Source organism: Scyliorhinus torazame, chromosome 15 (genome assembly GCF_047496885.1).
Source record: "Scyliorhinus torazame isolate Kashiwa2021f chromosome 15, sScyTor2.1, whole genome shotgun sequence".
Classification (NCBI taxonomy): domain Eukaryota; kingdom Metazoa; phylum Chordata; class Chondrichthyes; order Carcharhiniformes; family Scyliorhinidae; genus Scyliorhinus; species Scyliorhinus torazame.
In genome coordinates, this window is record NC_092721.1 from 133553493 (window position 1) to 133571496 (window position 18004).

The window sequence follows — 18004 nt, forward strand, 5'->3', positions numbered from 1 at the left end:
CCTGTGTTGTAGCTTCACCAGGTTGACACCTCATTTATGCACTCCAGTAAGCTAACTCTCACTGTAAGCAGCATTTGTGTCAAAACTCAACAAAACATTTACAGTCATCTCACCAAAGACCAATGACATATTCAACTGCTCTGAGGTACTGCTCTGAGGTACTGCTCTACAATAGAGTGCCTGGAGCTGGAACAGGCAACTCGTCCAGTCACAGGAACCAGCAATGGGGAGGCCTGTATCAAGAGCCAGTTATCAGAGGGTATCTTGGAACCAGGGGTACGGTGGAAATCAACTGAGGACTGGCCAGATCGCCTGCAGCAATGGGATTTCTGGCTACAATCTCAGTGTGAATATCAAGGAGTTATCGGATTACTGCCAAGTTGATGGCAGTATGTTGAGCGTTACATCTATTACAGCCCCATCAAGTTTCTAAATTACTTTTGGTAATGAAGGAAATCGGAGTGTTACCGGTATTTCTTAGTTACCAGTGCAATTTCAGTGAGTAACTATGAGTTGCTGGTGGAATCAAAGTGCTTCCCACTTCTGGCATCTCCCTGCTAATCACTCCCCTGCCCTCAGTTTCCTCTCTTCACCTCCTGGTTCTCAGAATGGCAGCAGCTGATGCGAAACCATGAGCAAAGAACCAACTGCACGAGACACAACTCGGTAATTCCACTGCTATTTGTATGTGTTGTGTGATCAGTCATCACACAATCAGGTGTCACATGGTCAAGTGGCAATAAGTACATCATTTGGTCATACCTCTATGAATGCATCCAAGCAGAATTAGCAGCACAACAAGGTATCTCACAAGCTTATAATGCTCTGTAGTCTGTTTCTATATTATTAGCAGAACTATTAACATCAGGAAACAATTAACTCCCCAGAGAGAAAAAATATGAAAATGGAGGACAAGTCACCCCCAGTAAACAATTATGAAGTTGCAATGGAAATTATTTGGGGTGCAGAAAACTGAGCACCCTATGGCTGCTAGAGTAATAGAAATTACATGGATTTATTGGTAATTTATGCAAAAACTTTGCATCCTTAATTATTTCTAGACAAGCAAAACAAATCAGTCATTGAATGTCCATAGTATGCCCATGCTGAAGTTGGGTGTCAAGGTGTCAGAGTGCTGCCTCACAGGGCCAGGGATAGGGCGTGGACCTGGGTAGGGTGCCTTTTTGGAAGGCTGGTGCAGACTCGATGGGCTGAATGGCTTCCTTCTACACTGTAGGGATTCTATGAAGTTGCTTCTCAGTCAAGTGGAGGGCTTTATTTATCATGAATGCTTACTCTATGGCATCTAAATCCATTCTGTAGCCTGATATAAAAAGAGAATGAGTCTGTCTTCAGACAGAATAGTGAAAAATGTTTCCCACGAGAAAAAGCATTTGACATATTTATCAACAATGCAAATCAATATTTAAAATAGAAATTATTTTGGAAATCAATCTCCATCACTACAAAGTGTTAAACTAACCAATCAGTACAATAGCTAGTTGGGTGCTCATGTTCAAACAATAAAGAAGAAAATTCAGAGTGAAGGAGTTAAATGCTGTCTCAGAGCTCTTAATATTCTTTCAAGAAACCTGCTGAGCATGTATTCACGGGAATGCATACTGATCAACACTTGCAATAAGAAAAACAGCAACCTCAAGCTCTAGTTATTGCACACCACTGCAATACCATAGGACTGAAAATGTCAGAGCATGATTGTAGATATACTATGCATAGTTAGTACAATTCATTTAACTGGATTCAATACAAGAATTGCAACTGTTCCTAGTTTACTCTTAATTTTGGTTGTAACTTTGTTTTATTTGCGTATAGGTCCCTTTCCACCTGATTTCTCTTCATCCCGTCCCTGCAAATTCCGTCCCTGCAGTGTAGGAAGTATGCACAGAGATTTATACACATTACATAATTCAGTGTCATTTCAGCAACACGAATGAGAAGCGGAATGTACGTCAATGGTTAGAAAGCTGTCTCTTCACACGAATGGTGTGCATTTTATGTTCTGTCTCTCTGCTCTCTCTAAAAACCTGCTTCACGTTGAGAAAGTTCCCGGGTGCAAAAATATGTCAACTTTAAGTAGAGACTGGAGTTTGAATACAACATCAGTTACTTACATAACACTTACTAGCACACAGGAACACGAAAATAAAAGGAAACACACTGAGCAGAGTAATGTGAGTAGAGAAAAATAAATAAGCAGTATATTGGATTTTGGAAGCCGTGAAGGTAAAGCACATAGTTTAAATTTGCACAAAAGGTCAATATGCTGAGCTGAAGGTAGACACAAAATTTCACATTCAACCAATGTTTAAACGTTCTGTATTGTCAAAATTTGAGATCGTTTTTTTAACACTTAACATATTCATTGTTGGTTCTAAATATTGAAGTATTTTTAGTTTAATATAATATTTGAGAGTCAGTGTAGCTGTTATCTAATAAATTTTAGTCAATACTATCAATTCAGTTAATGAATTCAGTACTCAATTACAGGAAGTCTATTATAAATTTAGTTAAAATTTAATGATATTTATCGCTAACGTTTAGGAAAGAGAAATTAACCCAGCGGGATCAAATGTCCCCTCTTAACGTTTAGGGTACTAAGTGAAAGGGGACAGTTCAGTTCTACCCAGGTTCCTACCACACCTCAAAATCAAAGACAGCTTCAGAAGAAAATTTCAAGCCAAGAAGCAATAAGGATGCTTAGTATTAGATTTTAAAATTCACACTGGTCCATGGAATGGTTTTCTGAGGTAGGAGTTTGTGGTCCTTGCTGAGGCAAAGAAAAAAAACGCTATCGCCAATTTTGAAATTCTTGATACTGATTGAAAAGACAAAAGGCAAAATATTTTTTCCCTGTTGTCATAATTCTGGATCCTTTGGCTAATGTTTCAAGAGTTCGACTCGGACATAAAGTAAAAGGATTGAGCTTCTGTTATGGGCCAGCGTTTAGAGAACCCCAAAGTGTATCAGGGGGTTCACCTGACCTAACCTCCAATAGATTATGGTTATGGGGAGCACAAGGGCCTACTTTACAGGTGTGATGCAACAGAGAGCTAAGATACTTTTAAAACAAAACCATGTTTATTTATGAATCCAGTTAACACTTTATAAACCCACAGTAAACATCTTAACAACTATCAACACCAGTGGTCCCCACAGATACAATATTCTATAAGTAACCCTTCATAACTTTCCTAACAACATCCATATGTTAAACCCTTTTCAAAGAAAGACAGCAGATTTAAATTCTCTACAGAAACAGATATTACTTTGAAATCCTCAAATGAGGTGAAGACAGTCTGTAGCTTGTAGAGAGAGATCATAATATAGCTGCTTGCTTTGCCTGCAGCTATCCAGCTCGGAAAACGAAACTATAACACACTGTTGCTGCCTGCTCAAAAACAAAAGTGAAAGACAGATAGCCCAGCTCCACACACTGACATCACTGCAGCTATTTGATAAACACCCATTTCTTAAAGGTACATCCACTACAGCTATTTGATAAACACCCAGTTCTTAAAGGTACTCTCACATGACACTTCCAAATTGATCACTGCATAGAAGATATAGGCAGTGTACACAACTATATATGATCATTTATGGGCAGCACGGTAGCACAAGTGGATAGCACTGTGGCTTCACGCCAGGGTCTCAGGTTCGATTCCCCGCTGGGTCACTGTCTGTGCGGAGTCTGCACGTTCTCCCGTGTCTGCGTGGGTTTCCTCCGAGTGCTCCAGTTTCCTCCCACAGTCCAAAGACATGCAGGTTAGGTGGATTGGCCATGATAAATTGCCCTTAGTGCCCAAAAAGGTTAGGAGGGGTTATTGGGTTACGGGGATAGGGTGGAAGTGAGGGCTTAAGTGGGCCGGTGCAGACTCGATGGGCCGAATGGCCTCCTTCTGCACTGTATGTTCTATGTTCTATCATAATCCAGTGTTTAGTAGGCAGATGAATTATAATTATATTTACGATATAAGATAATAAAAACAGAGATCCAAATAATGGACAATTTATTAGGACTGTCTGGTTATTCAGCAAGGCACTTCATGTCTTGGTGATTTTGATTCTTGTGGGGGCTGTGAGAGAGACTTCTATAAAATCAGAACACAGACACAAAAGGGTTGAGCGACAGACAGCTGTAAACGAAAGGAAATGCTGTCCTAAGCATTGTGGCAAGGTAGATAGTGATTGTGCTTTTAAAAGGAGTTAGCTAGCATTGCTGTGTTCTTTATTTTTATAACAGCAAACAGGATCTCTAACAATTGTATCAAGCAATTTTAATTGATCTTATTTTTCTCTGTGTTTTGCCAACTATGGAAGATGGTCGATTAGTGTTAATATTATTTGACTATTAATCCAGAGGCCAGGTTAATTCTCTGGGGATACAGGTTCAAATCCCACCACTCCAGCTTGTGGAGTTTAAACTCAAGTAATTAATAAATACAAATAATTTAATAAAAAATCTGGAATTGAATACTAGTCTCAATAATGATGACCATGTATCATTAACTGTTATAAAAATCGATCTGTTTCACGGATGTGGTTTATGGAAGGAAATCTGCCATCCTTACCTGGTGTGGCCTATATGGGACTGAAGCCCACAACATTGTGGCTGACTCTTAACTACTCTCAAGCCATAAGACCATAAGACATAGGAGCGGAAGTAAGGCCATTCGGCCCATCGAGTCCACTCCACCATTCAATCATGGCTGATTTCAACTCCATTTACCCGCTCTCTCTCCATAGCCCTTAATTCCTCGAGAAATCAAGAATTTATCAACTTCTGGCTTAAAGACACTGAACGTCCCGGCCTCCACCGCCCTCTGTGGCAATGAATTCCACAGACCCACCACTCTCTGGCTGAAGAAATTTCTCCTCATCTCTGTTCTAAAGTGACTCCCTTTTATTCGAAGGCTGTGCCCCTGGGTCTTAGTCTCCTCTGCTAATGGAAACAACTTCCCTACGTCCACCCTATCTAAGCCATTCATTATCTTGTAAGTTTCTATTAGATCTCCCCTCAACCTCCTAAACTCCAATGAATATAACCCCAGGATCCTCAGACGTTCATCGTATGATAGGCCTACCATTCCTGGGATCATCCGTGTGAATCTCCGCTGGACCCGCTCCAGTGCCAGTATGTCCTTCCTGAGGTGTGGGGCCCACAATTGCTCACAGTATTCTAAATGGGGCCTAACTAATGTTTTATAAAGCCCAATTAGGGATGGGCAGCAAATGCAGACCCCGACAGCGACACCCACATCCCATGATTGAAGGGGGAAAAAAAGCAAACTGCAGCCAGATTTAATAGTGGTTCCCTGAAATAACTGCTGGATGCAGTCAGCGGAAGCAGGAAACCTGCAGCTGTCAGCAAGAAGGCGTGGTTGGAAGTGGCTGAGGAGGTGAACAGCAGGAGCATTGTGCCTCTGTCTTGCATGCAATGCAAGAAGTGGTTAAATAACCTAACCAGGTCAGGAAAGTGAATACAGTTGCTAATTCACTTACATCCCTTGTTCTCAACCTACCCCATCCTTCAGTCTGTCTTGCCAAGTGCACATCATTGCATCACTGCTCTCACCTACTTAAGTTTCAGTAGCACCCACCCTTCACTTTCTATAAGCTTCCTCATCTCTCCATGAATCCTTCCATCACTTATACTCACCTTACTTCACATGCTACATGACACATCTGTCTCTTAGTTATCCTCACCAAGTGCACTAGTACCATCGGGAGAATAGGTTAATTTTGTTCAGTAAAGTTCCATCTTTTCACCTCTTGTAGGAGAAGAATGCAAAATGCAGAAAGAGGGAGAAGACCGTAGGTGGGTTGCCACAAATAATGCAAACTACAGATACAGAGATGGACTTCATGCATTTAAAAGGCATATCTGCGACCCTCTCAAACAGAGATGGAGGGCATGATTCACCCAATAAATGACAAACTGTCATTTTGGGAAAGTTGTGTGTGGGGCGGGGTTTCGCATCGGCTGTAATGGCACCTGGTAAGATATAGGGCCCGTTTGGCGAAAGATTACACCAGGAACCCACTGGGCACCACCAGCAAAATTCTGAACGAACACTGGGTCATCGGGCGCAAACTGCTGAATCGGTACCAAAGTCCAAAGACGTGCAGGTTAGGTGGATTGGCCATGATAAATTGCCCTTAGTGACCAAAAAAGGTTAGGAGGGGTTATTGGGTTACGGGGATAGGGTGGAAGTGAGGGCTTAGGTGGGTCGGTGCAGACTCGATGGGCCGAATGGCCTCCTTCTGCACTGTATGTTCTATGTTCTAATCCACTGCCCCTTCATCCAGTTGACACGTCTCAAATGAGTTGTTGATGTCCCACAAAATTATCCTTCCCTTTCACTGACCACATATCCCTTGTCTTGCAGGATTACTATCTGATTAGGCTGGTCCCTCCAGAGTCATGCCCCCACTGTCACCCAACAGAACACCTCGGAGAAGAGCTCAGAGGAGAACACCATGATGCATCACAGCTATCACCCACACCTTCCACCAGTGCAGTGATTCATACTTCGGTGAGTGGCATTAGTAGACAGGCTTTGGGGGCACAATCTGGTGAATACCAAATAGTTACTGATGCACACCAGGTGGAGGCAGGAACATCCAAGGAAGACAACAGTCGGAGTTCTTCTGGATCCCAGGACTCAGCTGGGTCCCATCCAAATGTCGAACCTCTGGACAAGGTTCTCCCAAAGCTGATGCAAATAATAAGACATAGCCGTGACATTCTGGAGGGGGTATCAGCGACTGCAAGGCAGATCGGAGGAGTCGCAAAGCCTTCAGGCACAGGGGTTGGTGCTGACATTGCATGGTCCCCAGGCTGACACTGATAGGGTGCCGACCACAGTGGAAAACCACGAGTACAACGTCCGCGCCGGGTCTGGTGGTGTCCAAGGCGTTGCGCAGTCTGTGACAAACATCACTAAGGACCTCAACATCATGTCCCATTGATGAGGGGCATGACTCAGGCGCAGGTGGACATTCCTGACACACACCGCGTGGCCCAGTCACTGAGGACCATCGCTGGAGGTGTTGACACCATGGTGCAGACAATAAGGAGCCTCCAGGATAACATTGCCAGAGGACTCAGAGGCTTCAGGAGCTCACTCCAGTTGCCCCTCCATCTCATGGAGTCACCCAGATACCCTCAGGGAGGAGGAAGCGCTGGACCCCTTCCTGGAGCCTTCAATCAAGGAGACTACAGCAGTCTCCAAATTCTTCTGGATCATCCCCATCTGACCCCAACACATCTCAAGGGCAGCGGGCAGAACAGGATGGCACAGCGACGCATGTGACACAGATAAGTTGGCTGGAGCCCTCCCTTTCCAGGCCCTCCAGAGATAGTCGGCCAACAGCATCAAAGGCCACAGGGCACGGAAAGCAGCAGGCTGCCTCCACCGCTGATGTGCCTCCTGGGGACACACCTAGACGTAGCACTAGACCAGAAGGATTAGGAAGTGTGAGGAGCACTAGTAAGGTCACTATCGGTAGCTAGGGGGAATGGAAATACATCACATTGAAATGTTCACCATTAAAATATTTCACTTCTGATACCTGTGAAACCCCTGTCACTTTAATCTTGACAGTGAGCCTGCCCGCACCCTACCCTCTGTTCCCCCCTTCCACCCCACCCGCTCCCCCTTCAGCTCAGCCCCTCCCCCTTGCACAGTGGTCCAAGATCAAAAGCCCCCAATGCAGACTCTGTCACGAAGATAGGTGTGAGTGCGTTATCAGCAGAAAGACAGGAGTCAGACTTAATCAGATCCTGAGAAGCACCAGAGCCTTCCTTACAGTGAGTGGTCATCACCCTCCTGCCTGTATATTGACTTGCTGACAGTGCCAACACAGGCCCACCATCCTGGAGTGATGTTACATAGAGCCTTCGGAGGGGGAGAACAGGATGGCCGGGGAGGTGATGGAGCGGTTTGCGGTGGGGGGGATTGATTGAGCTGATTGGGGGGGGGGCATGACGGACCCTTGCCACCGCCTGGCCTCTATTCTCCGGCTCCTCCGCGGGCTCATCCTCCAGCCACTCCTGATCCGCCTCCCTCTCCTCAGACGAGGCCAGATTGTGGAGGGCACTGCAGACCACTTTAAAGCGGGAGACTTTCTGGGGGCTGTACTGTAGAGTCTCACCAGAGGGGTCGAGTCAGCAGAAGTGCTTTTTGAGCAGCCCGATGCACAGCTCAATGGCAGCACGGGTGGCATTGTGGGCCTCAATGTATCGGGTCTCCTCCTCAGTCTCAGTTCTCCACGCTGGTGACATTAGCCATGACCTCAGCGGGTATTCCAGTGTCCTCCCCAATCTGCCATCCCGGGGTGATCTTCGAAGACACCGGGGATCATAGAGTGCCCAAGATGTAGCTATCATGCATGCTCTCAGGATAGCGGAAACAAATGTGCATGATCCTCATGAACATTCAGAGAGTGGAACTCCTTCCAGTTAATATAAGAGAAATCCCCGATGTCCCAGTGCTCAGAGGGTGACATGCGTGCCATAGATGGCCTCTGGACCTGGGGCATCCCAGTGATGGTGGCAAATCCTGCACCCCTGGGTCTGGTCCAGGTCAAAGGTGATAGAGTCAGATGTCCAGGCATACAGAGCATCTATCATCTCCTGGATGCACCTGTGGGTTGATATTGAGAAATGCGACATTGGTCCCTGCGAGAGCCTTGGAATGACTCAGTGGTGTTGAAATTTAAGGAGGCACTGACCTTCACAGCTCAGGAGCGGGTGTCCTCCTCCTCCTCCACAGTGCCGCATTGTCTCTCTGTTGAGACGCAGTTTGTGCAGCATATGCTATATGTCAGCTCATGGAAGGACCAACAATTCCTGTACACCATGGCTCGTGCTGGCCTCCCCTTCTGGCCCCCTCCTCAGCCTGATGGGCGGCCAGGTCTTGAGGGTGTGAGCCAGCCCTCCATACATGTGGTGCCGCTTCCAGCCTGAAATAACCTTGCTACCATTTTCAACGTCTGCAAGACTCGGCTGCTACAGGCATAGTGATGGGAGCCTCCGTGGGATCTACACCAGCAAACATTTCTCTATCTGGAAGGAATTGGGGAAGGAGAGAGAGACCGACAATCAGTTAGGGCTTCCATCCCAGGACCCTCAAAACTCCCAAGCCCCGCACCCTTAGCATGACTGCCCCAATGTCTCTCAAGAGTGCCATCCAGCGAGCCAATTGTGCTGGCAAACCTTGCCCTGCACACTCCCAGCCAGATCAGGAATTTCTAGACCCCAGGCTGCTGCCAGCAACATTAGGGAGCTCGTGTTCGGCTGCCCTCCTCTGCTCATCCAGACACTTACCCTCAGTGATGAGGCCCTGCTCTTTAGTGTTTGATTATTGGCAGCTGCCTCTATGGTGCTGACGCTCCTAGAGGACAGGTACACTGTTCAGGCATCAAAGGTGCAGGAATCCAGTCCACTAATCATCCTCTCAGAGAGGGCACCTATTCCTTCGAGGGGGTACTTGAGAATTCAGGAGCTTGAAGTGCTATCACAACTACAAGGCTACCCCCTTCTTTGAAACAGCCTTCAGCTGTGAAGCTAGTGGCTGTTCACAGTCAAAGGGGGTGAAATTGACTTGTTGCAGCTTCTCTCATGAAAGCTGCAACATGGCTCTGTCCTGGGAGAGTTTGGTAGGACAGGCTGCAGCCTTGGTTGCCCCAGTTATGGGTCTCCACAATATTTAAAGATGGCTTGAAAGTTTCACAGAAACAAAGTCCCTCACGTCCCCCTCCAGCCCCCCGACCAACCCCAAACCCCCGAAGGTCCCCCCACCTACCCTGAGCACTGGGGCAGCAGCTCCGGTGCCCTTGAACTTCATGCAGGCAAATGTAAAGTGCTACTCACCTCTTTACTTCCCCTTGGTAGCCATTGAGCCAGCTTCACATTTTTGTTGAGGAGTACTAAACGGTACCTTTGTGACTTATCGCTGGGGAGTTGGGTGACTTCCCAGAGGCTGCTGCATTCAACTTCAATCTCGCTAATGAGATTGAAACAAATGCAAATTAGGATTAATGTCTTTTAGCCATTTTGGGGCAAGATACAGAACTCGCCATCTGGTGCGGGCCAGGTAAATTGCAAAATGGTTCGCATTCGATTTTAGCCTCTCCCACGATTCACCCAGCGCGCCCAGATCAGTACCAGTACAACGCGGTGGGAAATTCACACCTGGAGAGACTGGAAGTGCGCAGACAGCTGTTGACAGAATTCTAAATACCTCTGACACACGCATGATTACTTAATTTCACCAATATATGAACAAAAGAAGACAGAGTCAAACGATTGTCAAGATCATTACTTTTGTCAGTTAATTCATATCCCTTTTCTTCGTCTTATAGGGCCATCACCTGTACAGCAAATAGTGCCGAAGATGCATGATGATGCTTCCTCAGAAGATCAGACACTTGTAATACGACAGTCGTTGAGAGACCATGTTGCTAGGTGGGTTGGGGTGAAAATAATCCTCTCCTTATGCAAGGTCAATCCTACCCACATATAGACAATCCTCTCCTTGCCTATACATGGCGTTACAACCCACCACCAAATTCAGTCAAGCAGGCCTGCAGCAGAACTGCAGGAATGAAGCTGGCCCAGGATAATGACGAAAGGGGCCATGAAAGTGGAAACACAACGCTCAGTGCTTGCTCTACCCACACCCACCAGACAGCGCGTACTGAATCATGATGGCTGAGTCTTCCTTGAACACAGTGTGCCATCAATTGTACACTAGGCAGGCAGACCAAAAAACACTACACAACCAGGAGAATGGCAACAGCAATCTAAGCAGTTGTTTGATTGCACTTGTACCCTTTAACTAAGGTTACTGCTCTTTGCAAGCAAATAGCTCAATGCAAGTAAACAGAACAGGAGGCTGAGTGATGCACGAGGCAAAACTTCATTAGTAACTGAAATTGATGGATATTCTTGTAAATATACTATGACCAAAAGAGTTCCTTACTTTCGAAGCCAGTCTTGAGAATTTTTCATTCTGATCCTCTGCAGAAGTCATCTTTTCTTGTCTAACCAAGTCTTGCAGACTCAAATTATCATCATCCTGGAAGTATCTAATCCGTTCTCCCTCATGGTGAGTTTCAATCTGAAACAATTGCACTTATATTATAGCTGAGCAAATCATTACAAAAATAATTTTGGTAACATTATAATGTTGCAAGTTTCATGCAGAATGAATCATGGATTATTGAGAATAAAAACAGTGGGCGGGATTCTCCGACCCCCCGCCGGGTCGGAAAATCGATGGGGGCTGGCGTGAATCCCGCCCCCGCTGGTTGCCGAATTCTCCGGCACCGGATATTCAGCGGGGGTGGGAATCACGCCGCGCCGGTTGGCGGGCACCCCCCGGCGATTCTCCGGCCCGCGAAGGGCCGAAGTCCCACTGCTGGAATGCCTGTCCCGCCGGCGAGAATCAAACCACCTCTCTTACCGGTGGGACAAGGCGGCGCGGGCGGGCTCCGGGGTCCTGGAGGGGGCGCGGGGCGATCTGGCCCCGGGGGGTGCCCCCACGGTGGCCTGGCCCATGATCAGGGCCCACCGATCCGCGGGCGGGCCTGTGCCGTGGGGGCACTCTTTTCCTTCCGCCTTCACCATAGTCTCCACTATGGCGGAGGCGGAAGAAACCCCTTTCACTGCGCATGCGCGGGGATGCCGTGAGCGGCCGCTGACGCTCCTGCGCATGCACCGCACGGCAAAGTCAGTTTCCCGCCAGCTGGCGGGGCACCAAAGGCCTTTCCCGCCATCTGGCGGGGCGGAAATCAGTCCGGCGCGGGCCTAGCCCCTCAAGGTTAGGGCTCGGCCCCTCAAGATGCGGAGGATTCCGCACCTTTGGGGCGGCGCGATGCCGGACTGATTCGCGCCGTTTTTGGCGCCGGTCGGCGGACATCGCGCCGATTGCGGAGAATCCCGCCCAGTAACTGTATTGCATAACTACCTTTTTAGAACCAAGTAAGGAAAAACATAATAATGTTTTGTCATTAAAGTCAAATGTATTTTAAGCTGAAACCTACTTTAAAATGAACATAAACAAAAAGCTAAAATAACTGCCAAAAAGGATTAACAGCTGAAACTTTTAACTTCTATGTTCATTACCCCTGTTCCAGGGTTTTGACCCAGCAACAGTGAAGGAATGGTGATATAGTTCCAGGTCAGGTTGGTGTGTGCCTTGGAGGGGAACCTGCAGATGGTGGTGTCCCCATGTATCTGCTGTCAAAGAAGCCATGGTGAGTTGCTGCACTGTGTCTTGTTTATGATACAGACTGCTGCAACAGTATGTCAGTGGTGGAGAGAGTGAATGTTTGACTCATAGAATCCCTACAGTGCAGATGGAGGCCATTTGGTCCATCGAGTCTGCACCGAACCTCTGAAAGAGCACCGCACCTAGGCCCAAACCCCTGCCCCAGCAGTAATCCCACCTAGCCGTTGGACTCTAAAGGGCAATTTAGCATGGGCAATCCACCTAACGTTTACATCTTTGAACTCTGGGAGGAATCCGGAGCACCCGGAGGAAACCCACGGAGACACAGGGAGCAGATGGCCCTAGTGGATTGAGGTGCGGGGGAACAATGGTGAGGAAATTTCATGCTGATCATTCTATTTGGCATTATAACTCCATGGTAGAAAGCAAAATAAAGTTGCAGTTGACAAAACTCAACCCCAGTTGCCATTTATTACAAGCAGATGCAGAATTCACGAGCAAGTCTTGGTGTCACCAGCAAGATAATTCTAATGCATCATTTCACTGTCCTCTGCAGCACAATGAAAACATCAGACTGAAAAATCATAAATATTTATAACAGTGATAGGATTTTGGTACATATGGCACCAGCACTTCTCGTTATTCCCTCCCAGAGTTCAAGAAATTCAAGTAAACTGAAAGGACCAGTCAATCAAATTGATATCAGTGGCTGCATCTTCCGAGGAACAGCAATCAACATGGCATTTTTACCAGATCTTCCAAATGCAGCTGTCCCCAGATTTGGCGGCAGGATGGGTAAGTGGGTAGGGAGTAGGTGGGCAATGAATAAGGGGCAGGGCGGGCAAGGGGGCAGGGTGGCAATGAAGTGCGGGTAAGGGACTAGGGGTGTAGGTTTTGGGGGCGAGGCAGATAAATGGCTGAGGAGGGAGAGTTGGGAGGGGCTGGGTGCGTGAAAGGGGGTAGGGGTGTGGGTGTTAGCAGGTGAGGTGAGTTAGTGGCTGGGGGTAGGGGATAATGGAGGGTGGATAGTGGCTATGGATACATGGGTGAGGTTGGTAGCATGAGGGGACAGGTGGGTAGGCATATGTTGCTCGGGAGAGGTTTGGTGGTGATAGTGGTAAATGTGGGAGAGAATAGATGGATAAGTGCGTTGGGGTAGGGGTAAGGTGGGCAATCGGTTTGGGGGTTAGTCGGATCAGGAAGGTAGTGGAATTGGGTTAGCAGGGTAGTTGGATAGTTGATAGAATATTCGGAGATCCGAGGGGTGTAGTCAGGGAGGGTCAGAGGTCCAGTCGGGAGAAGTGGTAGATGGGTGGGGCAATGGGCTAATCAGGGAATCACAGACGCACTGGCCGTTCAGTACCGGAGTTACTAAGGAGTTGGACTATATTTTCATCTGTCCAACATTTGCTGGGTAACTATTCAGATAAGTACTTCGGATCTATCCCAAATCTCGGACTCAAACTCAGAATCAGAGATATTCGCAGTGGATCCCGGGGGGTAGGGAAATGGCCCATTGGAAGTTGAAACTTCCTGGGCAATTCCACAGAGTCAGCGCTTAATAATAATAATATTTATTATTGTCACAGGTAGGCTTACATCAACACTGCAATGAAGTTATTGTGAAAATCCCCTTTACGCCACATTCCGGCGCCTGTTCGGGTACACAGAGGGAGAATTCAGAATGTCCAATTCACCTAACAAACACGTCTTTCGGGACTTGTGGGAGGAAACCGGAGCACCCGGAGGAAACCCACACAGACATGGGGAGAACGTGCAGACTCCACACAGACAGTGACCCAAGTGGGAATCGAACCCAGGACTCGAACGCTGTGAAGCAACAGTGCTAACCACTGTGCTACCGTGCGTCACGACTTTCACAGGGTTCCGACTCACATCCCGGTCTTATGTCTGGTCTCCAACAATCCGGACGCCTACTTTTTTTACATTATATGAACAGCCGCAAGAGTCATACAGCACAGAAAAGGCCCTTCGGCCCATCACATTTGTGCAAGTCACAAACAACAACCTAACTATTCTATTCCTATTTTCCAGGACTTGGCCCACAGCCTTGCATGCCTTTGGATCGCAAGTGCACTTCTAAATACTTCTTAAATGTTATGAGGGTCTCTGCCTCCACCACCCTTTGAGGCAGCGAGTTCCAAACTCTCACCACCCTCTGGATAAAAAAGTTTTTCCTCACACCACCTCAAAACCCCTGCCCCTTACCTTAAATCAATGCTCCCTGGTCACTGATCCCTCTACCAATCAGAAAAACACTCTTCAACTATTACCCTCTGCTTCCTGCCACTCAGCCAACTTTGGATACAATTTACCAAATTTCCTTAGATCCCATGGGCTCTTACCTTCACTATCAGTCTCCTATGTGGGACCTTATCAAAAACCTTGTTCAAATCCACGTAGACTACATCAAATGCATTTCCCCCCTCTACACACCTGGTCACCTCTTGGAAAAATTCTATCAAGTTGGTCAGACATGACGTCCTGTTAACAAAAGCATACTGCCTGTTCTTGATTAATCCCTGACTCTCCAAATTCAGATTAATTTTGTCTCTCAAAATTGCTTCCAATAGTTTCTCAACTACTGAGGTTAGACTGCCTGGCCTGCAGTTTCCTGGTTTACCCCTTTCCTCCCTTCTTGAATAATGGTACCACATTGGCTATCCTCCAGTCCCCCAGCACTTCTCCTGTGGCCAGAGAGGAATTGAGAATTATAACCAGCGCCCCAGCTATTTCCTTCCTTGCCTCACTCAACAGCCTGGGATACATATTGTCTGGCACCGGAGGTTTGTCTACTTTTAAGCCTGCCAGACCACTCTCTGTCTATGTTAATCTCTTTAATTTTATTACAGTCCTTCTTCCCGATTTCTATACCCACACTGTCCCTCTTACAAGTGAACACTGACACAAAGTATTCATTTAGTACCTTACCTGTATCCTCCGGCTCCACCACACAAATTACCACTGTGCTCCTTAATGGGCCCTACACTTTTCCTAGTTATCCTTTTACCCTTAATATACTTGTACAATAATTTAGGGTTTTCCTTTATTTTACCTGCCAGTATCCTTTCATGTCTCCTTTTTGCTTTCCTATTTTCCCTCCTGCACATTCCATATGCCTCTAGGGCTTCTACTGTTTGAGCCTCAATATCTGCCATAGCCTCCCTTTTTCTCGTGATCCAATGCTGCATAACCCTCCATATCCAGGGCTCAATGGATCTTTTGATTCCATTCTTTTTCTTGATTGGAACATGTTGGCCCTGGATTCTCCCTATTTCCTTCTTGAATGCGTCCCACTGTTCTGTCACAGATTTACCTAAAAGTGTTTGCTCCCAGTCCACTTTGTCCAAATCATATCTGATCTTATTAAAATCGACCTTCCCCCAGTTTAGGCTTGGATCTCAGGCCCATCCTTGTCCTTTTCCATTATAATCTTGAACATAATGGAGTTTTTTTTTCCTTTTTCATTTAAAAAAATAAATTTAGAGTACCCAATTCTTTTTTTTCCAATTAAGGGGCAATTTAGCGTGGCCAATTCACCTACCTTGCATATCTTTGGGTTGTGGGGGAGAAACCCACGGAGACACGGGGAGAATGTGCAAACTCCACATGGACAGTGACTCGGGTCGAGATTGAACTCGGGTCCTTGGCACTATGAGGCAGCAGTGTTAACCACTGCGCCACCGTGTTGCCCTGAATCTAATGGAGTTATGTTCACTGTCTGCAAAACGCTCCCACACGCATAGATACTTCAACCACTTGCCCAGCTTCAACACCAAAAATTAAGTCCAGGACCTCTTGTAGGTCCTTCTACATACTGGCTTAAAAGGTTGGCAGAATGCATTTTAAGAATTCTGCTCCCTTTAAACCTTTAACACCGTGGCTACCCCAGTTAATATTAGGGAAGTTGAAATCGCCCACTATCACTACCCGATATCTTTACACTTCTCTGAAATTTACCTATATATCTGCTCTTCTTTTTTCTCGGACAGTTAGGCGGCCAACTGAACACTCGCAGCAATGTGATTGCTCCTTTTTAGTTTTTAAGTTCTACCTATATGGCTTCAGTTGAAGAGCCTTCTAAGATGTCGTCCCTCCTTACTGCTATAAACCCCTCCTCTTTTACCTCCTTCCCTATCTCGCCGGAAGATCCTGTATCCTGGAATATTGAGCTGCCAATCCTGCCCCTCTCTTAACCATGCCTCAGTGACAACAGTGACATCATACCTCCATGTTTTAATTTATGCCCTCAATTCACCTGCCTTGGTCATCAGGCTCCTTGCATTAAAATGCCATACAATCTTGCCAAGCCCCCTTTGTGACTTAACCTTAATCTTTTTATTTCTTCACTGAAAAGTGTTTGGATTTGATACCATTTTAAAAAATAACACACAAGTTGTCCTGAAATTAATTTGAAGTAGAATCTTGACATTTCTGCTAAGAGCCAAGTGAAGTTCTTGGAAGCAGTTACCAGTTTTAACTTGAAATTATAACTATTAATCAAATTCATGGTTATGTAAAATTTACCATTTGTCTTTTCTTTTTTCCTCCTTTTTGTGTTAAGAATTCTGCTGAAGCTCCAACAGGCCACACTCTCCCCGATTGATCAGTTCGAACAAGAATCACTTCTTGATTTTCATCTGCCTAGATTAGTTAAAGAAAATAATAGCCTCTTAGTTAAATTTATATATTTATTGCAAAACGTAGTCCATATCAATTTTGAAATTTGTTAGACAATTGCCCAAGCAAGGCAGTTTCAGCAGTGGATCAGTACAAATAAGTAATGTATGACAGCTACAAAGCTGTCAAATCAAACTTGGAGGATAATTTACAAGAACTTTTATGTAAGTGCGTGAACTTTTGACAAAACAGCACTAAACAAAGACTTGTGGAGATCAAATTGGTTCGCAATTTGTCCATTTTTCGATCATAAAGACCATCAATTTAACAGGCCATGCTTGATCAAAGAAACACTGGTCCCAGAAAACAGGCAGATTAATTTCTACTGTGATGTCCGTAACAAATTACATACTTTCACCTGCATCTGTGTGCCACCAGTTTAATGGTTAATAACGAAAGGCCCATGTTTTCCATGCCTCCAGCAGCTATTCTAAGAACCCACTAAAAATATAACCCAGATGTTAACAGAAGTATGATGCTCACTTTAATAATTTTGCTGGAAGGCAAATGACAGCGGGAGCACAAGTCACTGGAAAGTCACATAGTTGTACTTTTATGCCACACCGACTTCAAACTAATTGTAAAATACCCAAAGCAATACTTTCATAGAACCCCTACGGTGCAGAAATATGACATTTGGCCCATCGAGTCTGCACCGAACCCTCCCCCCCGGACCAGTATCCTATCTACACCCACGTCCCCACCTCAGCCCTGTAACACAGTAACCACACCCACACGACAGTGACTTTACATACGATTACAATGTTGCTATAGATAGACAATGTTTTACACTAATTAAAAACTGGCAAGTTTGCTGCACCCAGGCCATTTACAAGCAAGAAGAGTAAGATTTTCTATTTAATTAGCTTAAAATATATAAAAACTAATGCTTGTGTTAGATTGTGGTGAAATAATTATAGAAAAACAGAAATACACTCATGAAGCTTTCTTTTTCCACAGCAGAAAATGCCTTATGCCAGTTCGAGCCATTCAACATGATCATGGATGATCCTCTATCTCAGCATCATACTCTAGCACTCTCTCCA

The 18004-nt window shown here is 45.9% G+C and overlaps 1 protein-coding gene across 2 annotated transcripts in view; it reads right to left on the reverse strand.

Moving 5' to 3' along the window:
• The window catches only part of cwf19l2 (CWF19 like cell cycle control factor 2), a 202048-nt gene that overhangs the window by 70788 nt on the left and 113256 nt on the right, over positions 1–18004 (reverse strand). For both annotated transcript variants that reach the window (XM_072476758.1, XM_072476757.1), the window contains exons 11-12: positions 16806–16922; positions 11007–11144 (exon numbers count right to left, since the gene is read on the reverse strand). In XM_072476758.1, the coding sequence (XP_072332859.1) occupies positions 11007–11144; positions 16806–16922 (255 nt within the window). The remainder of the gene's footprint in view (positions 1–11006; positions 11145–16805; positions 16923–18004) is intronic.